The 15,548-nt window shown below is 39.0% G+C and overlaps 1 protein-coding gene across 2 annotated transcripts; it reads left to right on the top strand.

Moving 5' to 3' along the window:
• Positions 1–11,547: 11,547 nt before the first annotated feature.
• LOC140794635 (rhodanese-like domain-containing protein 4A, chloroplastic) lies at positions 11,548–15,152 on the top strand. 2 transcript variants are annotated; one of them, XM_073146739.1, is made up of 4 exons: positions 11,548–12,254; positions 13,739–13,841; positions 14,409–14,648; positions 14,888–15,152. In XM_073146739.1, the coding sequence occupies exons 1-4, from the start codon at positions 11,587–11,589 to the stop codon at positions 14,939–14,941; spliced, it is 1,065 nt and encodes a 354-aa protein (XP_073002840.1). In that variant the 5' UTR covers positions 11,548–11,586; the 3' UTR covers positions 14,942–15,152. The 2 variants fall into 2 exon arrangements, with proteins under 2 accessions (XP_073002840.1, XP_073002841.1); XM_073146740.1 differs by having other exon boundaries at positions 11,562–12,254; positions 13,735–13,841.
• Positions 15,153–15,548: the final 396 nt, after the last annotated feature.

The raw sequence follows: 15,548 nt of genomic DNA, 5'->3' as shown, positions 1-15,548 counted from the left end.
TCAAATAAATAATTATACTGCAACGCACTACCATGTATTATCATGCACAATATAACTATGTACTACATAGCCATGCATAGCATAGTTATACACTACATAGCTACACATTGTCATGTACTGCATAGTCACATACTACCACACATTGCATAACCATTGTTCGGTGGGGTTTCGTGGGCTGGACGGAATCTATAGATGAACCCAATCGTAGGCCTTCCCACTAGGTGAGGCTATCATATCCATTGATAGGAAGTGGTGGTATCTCCCAACGGGAGGGGTGCCACCTCAAACACTAGGTCAAGGCCTCCCTCTTTGATTAGTCTATCTGTTAGCCATTACTACCAAATACAAGCTCCATGACCAAGAGGTTCCTATTAGGAAGGGTTAGACGTATTTCTCTTAGCTGCATGCACCATATTGCTGACATAACCCAAGGCTCGGTAGCAACATGTGTGGTCCTCCCATTGCCTACTAATTTTTGACAACCTAGCTTCATGCAATTCACAACGCAACAAATCATCTTCTAAATCTGTGAACCACTAGTGGCCACCCTCGCATTCTAAAGGTCTAGCATACCATACTTGTTCACCTTAATCCTCACCCACAGGGTGTTATCTCTTTTAGCACCATTAACACTAGCTTCTTAGTGAGCATTATGCGTGCCAATTTTAGTCGTCGGACCCCCCAACCTGCCATCCTCCTTGAGACTGGTGACTATCTCCTAACCTAGCAAATCGATGCCACGACCATTTCCCTTGCCCCAGGAAAAGTCTCTAGCTAGTTTTGAAATGGCATCGAGGACCTATCTCTGAGAGCTAAGAACATCTCATCCAGTAGGTCGGGATGATAATAAAGTGGAATTGATTGAGGTGAGCCTACCCGTAGTGGATAGAAGATTACACTTCCATCCTGCCAGTTTCTTCCTCACATAGTCAATCAGTCCACTATGTTCCGCAACTCCAATGTGTCAGTCGGAGAGTTGGACGCCTAGGTACTTGAAGGGTAGACTTGTGATACGATCACCTCAGGATGATTGTTATCGCAACAAGGACTGATTCTAGATAGATCTAGAATCAGACTCTGTCTTATCCAATCATCCAAAAGATCTAAGATCCTAATAGATTATCCTCTTGGAAGTCAAAAATCCAATACAATTAGAATCACGATGATCAAAGGTGTAGATCAGAAGTTGTGATAGAATACTAACCGGGGGTCACTAGTGGTGGGATGGACGTGGAAGGTGAAAGATAGAATAATGGCGATAAAGCCTAAAGCTAGATGAGGAGGAAGAGGTTGGATACATCCTTGATAGGCAAGGGGGAACGGTCAGATTGAGGGTGGAAGGTGATGACGACCAATAATGGCTACCGTGGGAGGAAGGAGATAAAAGTAGGAGAAAGAGAGAAGGTAGAGATAATAAGGAGAATATTAATAATCTTCGATATATTCAATAGGGTTGTCTTTCACATATTTAAAGACTAGCTTAACAACCCCAAAATAATAATAAAAAATAACCTTAAAAATAATGCATCCTCGTCGTGGCGCGTTCAAGCAGTCACGGGTCCCTTTGAACGTACAAAAAATGTTCCTTGTATGTGCGAACGAGTACATGCGTTTGAACGAGGCGCTCGAACGTGACTTCCTAGTATTCAAACACCCCAGCTAGAAAGTTTTATTCTTCAAAATAGGAGATTATTCCTTCCGAAGCAACAAGGTCTAGCCCTAATTGCTAGTTGTATCAACTTGCCACCCTTAGCCCTAAGCATGCACACAACTGCACCTTCTACATATCTTTCCAAGCTGTCCATCACACAATTAGCATTGACAGTCATGGCCTGCACTGTAAGGAGCAATTCATCCGCATACAACAAATGCGTGAGCTATGCATTGCCTACCTAAACCTAGCAAATTGATGGTCCGTGACAGCCGAATTCAAATTGCAATGTGTAACACCCATAAATAAAATAAAAAATAGTTAGCGCAAGCGCCATGCGCGTGCACTCTAACCGCAGTGCACGCGCTTGGCGCATGCGCTGACTTCTTCTTCCTTCCCCCACCTCTCGCCAGTTGGTTGCGAGAGGTGGGAGAGAAGTGCGCCGAAGTGGAGCTAACTCCACTCCGCTTTCTTCTCTTCCTCACCCCTATTTAAATCCCTTTCCTCTCGAGCTTTTCCACTTTTCGCAACATCTCTCTCTCTCGCTCTTCCACCCTCTCTTCTCCTCTGAGCCGCCGAAGCCTTCATCGCAGACAGCGAGTCACCGGAGCGCCGGCAGCCAACCAAAATCCCCTCATCTCAATCTTCGGGTTAGCCTCCATCCCCTCTTTAGTTTAATTTGAAAATAGCCTAGTTAATCATGATTAATTAGGAGTTTATTTATTTTTGCCTTCATCGGAGAAATTTGTTGGCCGACGACCTCGGATCGACGACCCACCAGTCCGGGGAGTTTCCCCGCTTCAGCCCCTTGCCGTGGGTACCCAATTTGGGTACCCATAGGGGCGAGGGAGGCGATGTCATGTCACCTCCCACCGCCGAGTTACTTAGGCACAGGCGGCCACCACCGGCGGTGGTGGCCTCGCTCGTCAGCCTCGACTGACCCACCTCTTCACATGGAAGAGGTATCTACTTGAGATGAGGGCTTCGAGCCCATCTTGCACTGAATTGGGAAGCTCCATGGCCGTCGGCCATGGAGTTCCTCAATTCTCAGCCACCGGCCACACCGGCCGGTGGTTCAAAACACTCCTGCACCTAAGTCGACCTCGTCGACTTGGGGAGGAGTTGCTGGAGCTGGGCTGCCGGCGACGGGGATCATCGGCAGTAGCCTCGCTCTAAAGATTGAACTGTGTGGGGGTTGATCAAACCCCCATGAGTTATGTTGGGGGGGTGGGCCGCAGCCCACACCCGTAGCCAACAGTGGACTGGGCCTGTGAGCCCGATCCACCCAACTTGTGTTGGCTATGGGGTGGGCCGTAGCCCACGCCCGTAGCCAGTAGTGGATTGGGCCCGTGAGCCCAGTCCACCCGACTTATGTAGACTACGGGTGGGCCGTGGCCCAAGCCCGTAGCTAGCTGTGGGCTGGGCTTGTGAGCCCAATCCACCCGACCCTGTGGGTTACAGTGTGGGCTACAACCCACACTTGTAACTAGGGGTGGATTGGGCTCAGCCCAGTCCACCCCAAAATTTTTTTGTTTAGCTATTTTGATGGGCTGAGCTCTCAGAGCTCAGCCCACCCGAAATCTAGGCAACTACAGTGTGGGCCAAGGCCCACACCTGTAGCTAGCCATTTTTTTTAGCCTTGTGGACTGTGGGTAGGCCCACAACCCACTTTTTTAGCATAATACTGATTGGGCCTTGAGCCCAGCCCAACCTTAGACCATAGACTAATTTATTATTAGTCTTTTATTTTTTTTTTCTTAATTCTGTTAGCTACATAAATTATATTTATTTTATTTTTCTCAATCATGTTATTAAAAAAAGTAGGATTAATACATAATTAAAATAGGTATTTGAATTTATTAGTCTTTTTAATTATCTTCGACACTTGTAAAATGTGAACGACTCTAAAGGACCTCTTTTTAAAAATTAATACCAAATAATATAATCGGACCTAGAAAATCAAACTTAATTTATATAACAAGGTAGTTAGTCCTATAAGTTCATCAATCTTATGTTTTATTTTATTTATAATTATTAGACCCATTATTGTGCGGGAAGGATCTCGAAATTCAGGAAGAGCCGACTGATTAGGAGAGTAAGACGGATTCCAGAGATATCCCAAGCAAGTAGAATTCTATAATAGTCTACGAAAATGCATACTTATGTCATGTCTTACCTGCATTAATTAAATGTTGTTTCTTACTTGTAAAAATTACATGTTATTTCATACTTGCATTAATTGCATGTTAATTCTTACTTGCATTATTTATCATTTAATGCACATGTATGATAGACTCTATGCATTGTTATAATAACTGTTATTTTGATGATTATGTTAAATAAATAATAGAGGTTATGGCACCACGCGCACGTATCATTGTTAGTCAAGTCCCAGCTAGGCAGTGCCCTCTCACCCACTCAACCCGGGGTTAAGAGTAGAGTGTATTATATAGTATTATATTAACGGTCTATACCTGAGGTCGATAGCTAGTGGAGCATTCAGGTGATTACACTGCCCTACTTGGAGATTAGTCTAGTATGATATTAGAAAAGATGATTGAGAGGTAGGGATTATAGTTCTAGCGGTACACGAGGATGCAGGATCAGGGCGTCTATCGAGCTGTGTGCTCTTACCCGTTGTATGCGATGATTCTGCTCTGTGCGATGATTTACTAGAGCGGTGTTGATGGGCCTACGACTAGGATCCTTAATCTAGTGGCCACAGACAACCGGTCGTATGGAGCGTCGCCATGCATGTATGGGCAATAATACCGCTAGATGACTAGTCCCCCTCGATTTTATGATGCTTTGTGAGACATGTCATTGTGACTCAGTTTCTGTGTAGATTTCTATGTAAATTGAGCTATAATGATGAAAGTTATTAAAAGTCATAATGTACACTTTCCCTGACATGTTATGAGTTTGCATTTCTATTTATCATGCAATACAATATTCTTAGATTACTATTGGATTTTACTTGCCGGCCCCGTGCTCATCGCCATTTTGGTGAAAATATTTCAGAGCTGATTACGGAGGATGCAGATATCGAGGAGTAGCAGATTCATTTTCTTATTTTAGTATTGTTTATTCTATTATTTCTAGTTGGTCTTGGCCCCTGCGAGGGTATTTATGTTTTAAAATTTGTGTTGGACTTGTATTCTTAGAGGATTGTTGAAGTCTGTGATATTGTAACTTTGGATTATTTGTTAGATTATTATGGTATTTCTAGACTTATCCAAATATTTTGTGAGATTATTTCACTAATAGGTCACATGAAATTCACGTGAAAATTCTTCACATGAGGAACACGTGATTTTTTTAAGTGGGTGTTTCACAATGAGTATTTGAGAAATAAGTATAAACAAGTATGGTGACAGAGGGTTCCTTGGCGCAACCCCTAGTGAGGGGAGATCCAATCCGATGAGGCTCCATTAATAAGGAGGTTGTATCTCGGCAATGATATGCAAGCTTCAAAGGGTACTTAACACAGCTTCACAGCTTACTCTATTGTAAGTTTTTTCCATATCCATTTTCAACATCATCAACGGAGAGGGAGGTCGTTGCTTGCCTGTCATCATCGAATGCGCAACCTCCTAGGCCGCAACGTTGGGTGGACAATGACACACTGGTCCTCAAGTTATTCTTTAAGCTTAGCCATAATCTCTTCCAAAATTCGGCCATGCGAGATCTTTTAATGATGCGCTTTGGATGCTACCGGGGCTCATCTCTTGCTGCCCTTTCCATGCTCCACTTCGACCTGATAGCGGTTGTTTTCCGTTTGGAGGACAAAGCTCGTAGTTGAAGGACATCCTCACCACCCACCATTGCCGGAGGGGATGAGCCATTCACATCCAATGACATTGATAGCTCTCTTCCCTCTTCTCTCTTCTCTCTTATTAGAATAATTATTCTAAAATAGACCTTATGAAATTCGTAAGTGAACACTGACAAGTTAACCTGGTTGACTGAAAATCCTACACGTGAGAGCGTCTCTTTAATTCGTTTAGTGCAGCTGCAATTGAAAATCCACCAACCATATCATTCCATAAGATGACATGATAATCATTAATCTCTAAAAATCCACCATATCCTATTAATTAACAATGCTATACGTATCCAAGAATATGCTGAATAAATACAATCACTGTGTAGGATTTTCTGCATTGCATGACAGTTAAAAATACGAAACACGTGAGGGTAGCATGTCTTATAGTAAGCTATATTTGCAGTTACAACTCCAACAACCGATCACGTAGAAAATCCATCCACATCAACGACATTATTTACGCATTCTTAGTACCCCCTATTAACGCTTAAATATCTTCCATTTTCTTTTTCTTTTTTACTTTCTTATCCTTATCATTCAATAGTGGAGATATTCTATCTATATATTAGAAATATATTATATTATATTATATTATTCGTTAATAAGACTCTACCAAAGGTATGGACATTGTGATCTCACCCAGATATGCTAGATTTATTAAGGTATTAACCAACCACTAAAACATTCACCCCAGCCGTTGGATCTGCCACGTGTCAATGACAGCCGATCTAGGATTACCCCCCCTCTCTCCCTCTCTAGAATAGAACAATGCTTTCGGACAAATCTCTGTAGAGAGAGAAACCGAAATAAAAACACCGCCTTTATTTCTTCCTTCCTCTCCCCTCTTCTCCCTCCCTTAAACCCTAAGCTGACCTCCAAAGAGACCGGCCACCGTGAGGGATGCTTGTTATTTTTTACAATTTACACCCTCTCTTTTAGTAAAAACACACTTGAGGGAGCTTCGTCTTTGGGTCCGTTTTGATCGCCAAAACCCAGAAAGGTGGGAGGTTCTTCGAGTCCTCCGACGACCCGTCTGAGATCTGCCGCTTTAGCAACCGCCGGCATTAGGGAGCCGTGAGAAATCTCTCGCCTTTTTGGGGGGTTTCTTTCTAGTTATGTCGCTTCCGCTCGACCAGCCTCCGCCGCCGCTGCATCTGGTGGGGCCGGAGAGATCGGAAGGCGGGGGCGGGTCGATCGGGGCGGTGATCGCGGTTCTGGCGGTGATCACGGTGCTGGCCGTGGTGGCCGGGATCTTTGGCCGGATCTGCTGCGGGAGGAGGATACTAGGGTATGGCGGGCCGTACGATTTGGAGGGGTGGGTGGAGACCAAGTGCGCCTCCTGCATCGACGGAAGGGTGGCGGCGCCGCTTCCTCCTGCGGCAAGGAGGACGACGGCGGCGGCGGCGAGGGAGGTGAAGGAGGAGGAGGCGGAGGAATCCTGAGGTTTGAGTTGGTTGAGGTCTGTGTGCAATGGGTCTCTTTTTGCAAATTACCATCTAAACTTTATGTTTATTATGGAAAATCCTCCGTTTTTTTTTCACATATTTGTAAATCAACTTCTCTTTTTCTTTTGTTATATTTAAAAGAGAGATATAATTTCCTTAATTATCATTCACAAAATTATAATCGCAAATATTCTTTGTGAATTATTAGGAGATGATCTTTCTTTCACTTTGCATATGTATGTATATATATATATATATATATATATATATATATATATATATATGAACAGGAGTCATTCTGCAAATATGTCAAAATAGGGAGGCTTTAATTCTCTTGAAATGGCTTAAAAGTTAGTGGTAATATGCAAAAGAATCACTATTTTGTTTCCTTTTATTATATTTAATGCTATAATCTTTATGCATGTTAAAAAAAAATTAAAAGCTCTTCTCTTTCTATCTAGCTTGGCCTCTTGGATGACAAAAAGATTAGTTGGTTGATGGTAGTTTCTCGTTTAGTGATAAGAGAGTTATCATATGTTGATGTAATAATAATTTAGACAACTAAATCGATTCATGATATATATTCATGCCAATGTTGTGAATATGTCAACAATAATCACCTCTGTTTGTGCTACTATATCTTTTACATTAGTTTCTTCTTTGTTACTTTTTAGTCTTTTCCTCTCTGAATGATATCACTCCTTTTCATAATAAAAGCTTCACCATTTCGAGTCTACTACATTGCTAAGCTTTTAATTTATAGGTGATAAAAAGTAACTCCATGGACATTCATGAAAAAAATTATAATTTAGATAATATAGACATAAATATAAAATTTTAAAGAGTACAGACAAATAAATATTTTGAAAGAGTATATTATGTAAAAAAAAAATAAACCTAGTAATTAAATGGTTGAAGTGTTAGTATTATGTTCGAATTAGCCATGCATATATCATCATGGTCATCTGTCATGTCACATGTGGTAAAGGGATAGCTCACATGACATGACTTACATATGTATATGTCATCAACTCATCAGTCATTTCTTCTTTTAAGGTTATTTTTAAATACTTTTAGAAATTTTTATAAATTATACTCTATATTTTATTTATTTTATAATTCACATGCGCTTCACTCTTTCTTATAATTTTTTTATTAATATCTGATGTTATTTTGATTAATTATATATTAATTAAATTACTAAAATACTCCTAGATCTCTACTCCTTTAGTATCTTCCTTCGTTCCCCTAATCACCTTCTCTCACCTACCTTCCTTCGTCTTCCCTTCCTTTTATCCTGTCTTCTTCTTCTATCTATCATTGCTACAAATAGGGGTTCGTCGGAGAAGATTGAGCTAGCAGATCATCTCGAGCAACTCTAATTTGGAGATCAAAATATTTGGCTTAGGCATGATGAGATGGTGAGGATAATGGGAGAGAATGAGAAGATGAAGAAGATAAGAATAATTTAGGTATTTAAAAATAATTTAATATATTATAATAAAATATTTTTTTATTGCTACTGTTTAATTCAGACCGAAAATTATAGGCAAACAAAATGGGTGGGGATACAAAATAGGTAAATTATAGAGTACTGATTTATTAATTTTTATCACCTACTTAAAGTTTATTGTATATATATACTTATTCGTATATTGTCTAAATTGACTATTTCTATTTGAGATATGTCAATAGAAGGGGAAAAAAAATTACCTCTCTTAAGTAGGACCCAAAATTTACTATGCTAACCAGTACCCACTCAGAACTTTTATTTGTAACACTTATTACTTATGGTTAGGACTTATTTTTTGCAATTGTCTATCATCTTATGGTTCTTTTTAATTATAGTAATTAGTTGTCTTAATTGATATCTTAGTAATTAAGGACTTGAAAAAAGTGCATTTAGACATATAAAACACAATATAAACATTAGTTTTTAGTTCATGGGTCTCAAAAGATATCCTTTCAATGGCCAAATTGAGCACACATGTTATTTCTTGACACCCTCTTTAACAAAATAAATGTTAAAAATACTTTCTCTCGATTTTTAGTAAGAAGAAAATTAGAAAATATATAAAAAATTTCTAGTTTATGATTTAATGGGATGCTATAAATCTCCACTATCTCTTAAAAAATTATAGTAATTAAGAAAAAAAAATATTTTGGAGATTAAGAACAATCAAGATAGAGGGAAGATAACAGTCAAAATTGTCAAAATAACAGCTTTTGAAACAATTAATTTAGATTAAATAATTATCGATTGCATATATGCAAAATTTACAAGGAAGTAAGGGTCACAAATAAATTAAATTATAATCAAAATCAAGAAGGTAAAATATATTTCTTAGTTTGCAAAAAATAAACCACCTAAAGAACAATTTAGTTGTTGTGTTATTTGAATAAAATGTTCTTCGTATGATTTTCTTAAAATTTGTGGGAGAAGGGGAGTGAAAAGAAGGGTACTCGAGCCAAAAGAAAAAGTATAATTTTTAGAGACATTTGTACAAAATCCCTTTCTCTTTATCAATTATCACTTCTTCTTTTTTTCTTTTAAAAGTGATATTTTTAAAAGTTTTAAGTTACCGTTGTACAATGTGCTCAAATTTCATAAGTTCACTCTCATATATAATATACCTCTTCTTTTGTAATTTGCATATGTTAATTGGTATTCAATCTATTATCATGGGCAATGGGTACTCATTTTATCTTATTTTTGAGACAGTAGTAGTTATAATTTTGACAATTTGAATAATTTTATTTAGACCTATTGAACTATTATTATTTTTTATATTTTTTTATTATCTACGCTATACTCTCTAAACTATAAATATATATATATATATATATATACCTCCTTTAAACTAAAAAAAAAGAAGTAATTATATAACTAAATAAACGTTTTAAATCTGGTGGTATATGTAGTAAAAAAATATTCAAAAAGTGTATGCAGAAAATAATTAATGGAAGGTTGCTTTAGCAAATAAATCGGGAAACAGAGGATGCTGATATTTTTTTTTTTATTTTAGAAGAAAAACAGAGTAATTGATATACAACAAGGAAATCAGAACCTTCCTATTTTCTTTGTTTCCTTCTTTAACATTCTACATGAAGTTCTTTAAGAAAAATCGAAGCAGCAGCAGAAGAAAAAGCAAAGGAAAAACAAAATTTTAATGTAATCGGGGAAATCAACATAATTTTGATGCGTTTGGAGATGGGATGCAAATCTTTGTTTGTCGCACAGGAAACCGAAAAGGAATCGGGTTGAGTAATAATAGAAGTGAATCCAATAAAAGCAACTCACGTGTCTTGGACGAACCACAGAGGAACTGGGACATACCATACCATGCATGATACCACCCTCTTCACTATAAAAACACTTCAACACTCCGTCTTCTCTCCCCCACCTAGATCATACTCCTCTCCTCTCCTCTCCTCTCCTCGTAATAGAAGACGAATTTTGGAGCTTCTACTACGTACGAGTAAGATGGCAGGTTGGGCTTCTCTCTCTTTCGCAATCATAATACTGATGATGAATTGCTGCTCTTTCGGCTCCGCGGCAAGGCCGTTCATTGGATTTCCTCTCCCACCTTCCAACCAAGTGACGTCGCCGCCGATTGATACTATATTTCCTATGCTACCGAAGGGATTTAATCCTCCTTCTTTGCCTTCAAACCAAGTGCCGCCGTCGCCGTTCGGTACTCGATTTCCCATGTTGCCAAAGGGATTTAATCCTCCCTCCTCCCCTTCAAACCAAGTGATGCAGTCGCCGCCGCCACCACCTGATGCTCGATTTCCTATGCTTCCAAAGGGTTTTAATCCTCCCTCCTTGCCTTCGAACCGAGTGATGCAGTCGCCGCCGCCACCACCTGACACTGAATTTCCTACGCTGCCGAAGGGATTTAATCCTCCCTCCTCGCCTTCAAACGAAGTGATACAGTGGCCACCGCCGCCTCCTGATGCTCGATTTCCCATGCTGCCGAAGGGATTTAATCCTCCCTCCTCCCCTTCAAACGAAGTGATACGGTGGCCGCCGCCGCCACCTGATGCTCGATTTCCTATGCTTCCAAAGGGATTCAATCCTCCCTCCTTGCCGTCGAACAGAGTGATGCGGTTGCCCCCGCCGCCGCCGTTTGATGTTGGACTTCCTCTGTCCAAGCCCTCAAATTAGGTGCGGCAGCCGCGACCTCCATCGCCGTTCGATGTTATGGCAGGATTGGGTGATAATAATGGCAGTAGTAATCGTATTCCTTTTCTTATTTCAATGTACTACTAGTATTACGAGAGAAATAAAGGAGGTGCTTTTTTATTTTAATTTCTATTCTAGTGTTCTTTTCTAAATAATCGGTGTTGGCGTTATAACTACAAATTAAACTTATTATTAAGACAATAAGACATGCCACCTTCACATGTATCATACTTTTAGCTGACATTTAAAGTATCCTTGTTAGAGGCTTAGAGCATCGCCAGATAAAAAATAAGCTTTTCCATTATTTTTTAGCTATTTATGTCCCAAACAAAAAAGTCATTTTGTAATGAATTCGGCAACTACATAACTAACACTGCGCCGACTTCATGTCCTTTCAAGTGACTCGCACGCTTGCCCGGATATAGAGACTGGATAACTCTCTCTCTCTCCCTCCCTCCCTCTCTCGCTCGCTCCTCCAATGGCTCTCATCCATGGGCACCACTTCGTTCCCAAATCCAATCCTCTCTCTCATCCTTCTCCTCCAAAAATCTCACGTACCCATCTTCTAAATCTTACCCGAAACCACCTCTCTACACGAAAAATCTCATCGTTCTTCAAAAGTTCCGCTACCCAAGTCGTAAATTCTCCAAACCTTCCTGTTCCGACCAAAAAGGCGACATCTTTCTCTGGTTTTATAGCTACCCATCTCATATTTTCCCTCGAAATGGCCGCCATTTTTCTCCCTTTCCCTTCCTCTGCGGCTGAGACTGAGCAGGTATCTCAGAAGATAAATTTAGAGACCATCCTTGCTTCAATCGACGATTTCTTTACCCGGAACCCGTTCTTTGTCCCCGGAATCGCATTTATTTGGCTTGTGGTGATTCCACTGACCCAAGAGTATCTGAAGAAGTATAAGCCCATCACTGCAATTGATGCTTTCAGGAAGCTCAAGGATATGCCGGAAGCGCAGCTTCTAGATATTAGGAGGAAGCAAAGTGTTATGTTCATGGCCCCTCCCGATTTGAAGGTTTTTAATAAAAATGTGCTTCAGGTGGAGTTTTCCGAAGGAGAAGAGAAGGGATTCGTTAAGGAGATCTTGAAGAACTATGGAGATCCTGCCAACACCATCATCTGTGTCCTTGACAAGTGAGTTTTTAAGAATATTCTGCTGTACAGTTCTATAAATTATCAGGAAAGAATTAAACATTGATGAATTCAAGAAAATTATACGTCGTGTGGAATTCTAAGTAACTAAATATTTTGAAATTTTGTTACTTCTATTGAGGATCTAGTTAGATGATTAAGAACAGTATTGATTGCATATCTCTCATATGGTTGGTACTTCTATGAGATTATTTCTTTTTTCCCTTCATGATAATTATTTTTGATATTTTTGTAGTTTCTTACTAAATAGATTTATGCAATTTCTGTAGTTTCTTAATAAATAGTATGGTCATTTGTTACTTTTATGAACACCTGAGCTTCGGATGCCTAATTAAAGGTGTCTTCCCTTTTTCCCTTAGTCATTTTCGACAATTGTATTCTTCTATTATCACAAGTATCATTGAAAAATTCATATGAATAAGTTATATAGTTTAAAGGGTAAACATTTAACCTCCAAAAGTAAATATGAAAGAAAGCAGAGGACTATCATTTTGGCAGGAAAATAATTGAAAATTTAGACGGGAAGAGAGAGAGATGCAGTGCTGCATAACCGACGCTACTTAAAGAATAACTTAAGCATCATGAAAGAGAGCAGACATATATGATGAACTATTATGTTTGAAGAGTATGTGACCATATGTTCTTTACGGAAAAAGATTACACAGATTAATAGTGCTTTGTTCCCTACAAACTGAATTTCTTAAAGTGCTTTGGTACTAGTTGAATTTCATTGTCCGTGACTCATGTTTAACCAAACAACCCATTCTCCGATCTCAAAATTAATTTATTGCTTGTGTATTAGTTATATACTTCTTCAAAACCAAGAAGCGCCTATGTTTCTTCATTCTAGGTAGAAAAGGTACTTTCACTTCTTCTCCATAATTGTGTGCATAGATCATTTCTGAATTTTCTTCCCACCCACAGGTGGTTGCAGCTCTAGCTCATTTCTTTAGAGACACCAAGAAGGGAGATACTGATCTTAAGGCACTTTACTAAATCACCTACATCCTAAGAAAGGCTTATCTGTCAAATTTGTCTGACACGAAAAAAGTAGGACTTAAACAAACATAAATGAAAAATATTATACATCTTGTTCCATATCAAGGAATAATTAAGTGACTATCTGAATATTTTTGTAGTGAGACATGTAACACATCATACTTGGCTTGTTTTTCTTTGAAAGTTCTCCATGTTTCTTAGATGATATGTTATGCAGACAATAGAGCTCTCCTTCAGGTTGCCTCATAATCTGGAAACCTTCTTCTTCTTCTTCTTCTTCTTTCTTTCTATTGACAGTTCTATAGGGAGATGAAGGATTAGGTTTCCTTAACCACAGATGCAGTTGTTTTAGGGACTTTCATTTGCCCCTTCTATACATATATTAATGAAATGGCCTTTTCTGGATATTCATTGTTTAAGCTTGTGATTGCTAGTCATTGCTGAGTTTAATTCTGCGTGTAAGGTAGCTTTGATGGTGATTCTTTGAAAGTGGCTGAACTATTGTACAAGAATGGTTTTAAAGAGGCATATGCAATCAAAGGCGGACTCAGAGGCAAGGATGGATGGCAGGTTAGTTCCTCTTTTTCCCCTTGCACTTAATTAGTTATTTCAGAATTCAGATGATATATTGACTAATCTGTTGCTGGATGCACTTATCCTATACTCCTATAGATCTCAATGTGGATTATCTAGAATAAAAAATTTATGATATTCACACAAAAGCCAACCACGATCACACCTTTGCTACATTTATGTAGTAAATCCAACACAGGCTTTTGATATAGTGCCTTTTTTTTTAATTCACCAATTGTTCTAAAAGTTTAAGTTATTAGAGAATGAAGGTTTTTATATTTTATATTCAACTCTTTCCTTCACTTCTAAGCTAAAATATTTTGATGGGCTTAAGAAGTGATTTTAATTTAAATTGGCTGCATTATATATTTTTCAGGCAAGCATGAACATGACATGATTTAAACTTATAACTTCTAGCTCTAATACCATATTAACTTATCTAAAAGTTTAAAACTATTAAAGAACGGTGATTTTTGTATTTTATATTTTAACATATTTACATTTAGTCCTCCTTGTATAAATGTATATCTTTTCGCTAATGGTTCCTTTCTTGTTCTTATCTAGGCAATTCAAGAAAGGTGTCTTCCTCCATCTGTGCATGTTTATCCAAGAAAAGAGGAGAGACTGAAAGCAGCCCTTTCAGAGATTAATGTCAGGGAAGACACTGGAAATGGACAAGCACTGGCTTCTCCAAGCATCCAGCCGGACAGTCTAAAGAAAGAGAATGGTTACGTTAAACATACTGAAACTGTTCCAGAAGCAAAACTCGCACCTCAAAGACGATCATCATCTCCATACCCAAATGTACGAACCCCTCAAACTCAGATTCTCTTAATGCCTTAAATTAATGGAATAATGTATGTGATTGTCTATACATATCATCTGCTAGTTAGTGTTCAAATGCGCTAGAAGTGTATAAGGCATGTTTTACATGAAGATACTTCATCTGATAGAATGAAACTAGTTACAAAGCATAGCTTGTCAATATTGGGGTCTTGCATTTCAGATGCATTTAAACCTTTTCTCTAATTTCGTTGATGCAGTACGACGATCTTAAACCGCCTTCTTCTCCAACACCATCGAAGCCCCGTAATTGAAGCAGCCATTCTCATGGTTTACAATGGTGAACGAGGCATTCTTTGATGCCATAAATATTCACATTTCTTTCATTTTTTTTCGATCTTTATGGCGAGATGAAATGTTCTTACTGGATAGGTGGAGTTATCTCATGCCGGCGATGGCATTTTTCTTTGAATGTAAGATGTACTGGATTTTTTTTATTAGACTATCAATGGTTTTGGAATGGAAGAGGTACTCGCAGGGCGTGAAGTCTAGGATCTGCCACGTGTAGAGACAACCAACCAATTTGGGATTTACCTCGCTCATTCGCTCGCTCTCGCGCGCGTGCTAGAATAGAGATCAAAATAAAAGGCACCGCCTTTATTTCTCTCTTAATACTAATAGTACATTAAAATAAAATAAAAAAGAAATACCACTACTACTGTCACTTTTATCACGTAATCTTGAGAACGTAAGTCATAACATTGAACGGCGGTGGCGGCGGCTGCAGCACCTAATTTGAAGTCTCGAACAGAGGAAATCGAGCATCAGGCGGCGGCGACTTCATCACTTGGTTTGAAGGCAGGGAGGGAGGATTAAATCCCTTTGGAAGCATAGGAAATCGAGCATCAGGCGGCGGTGGCG

This window comes from Typha latifolia, chromosome 9 (genome assembly GCF_019914945.1).
Source record: "Typha latifolia isolate L0001 chromosome 9, TyphaL0001v2, whole genome shotgun sequence".
In the NCBI taxonomy this organism is placed as follows: Eukaryota; Viridiplantae; Streptophyta; class Magnoliopsida; order Poales; family Typhaceae; genus Typha; species Typha latifolia.
This window is presented reverse-complemented; position numbering and strand designations above follow the sequence as displayed.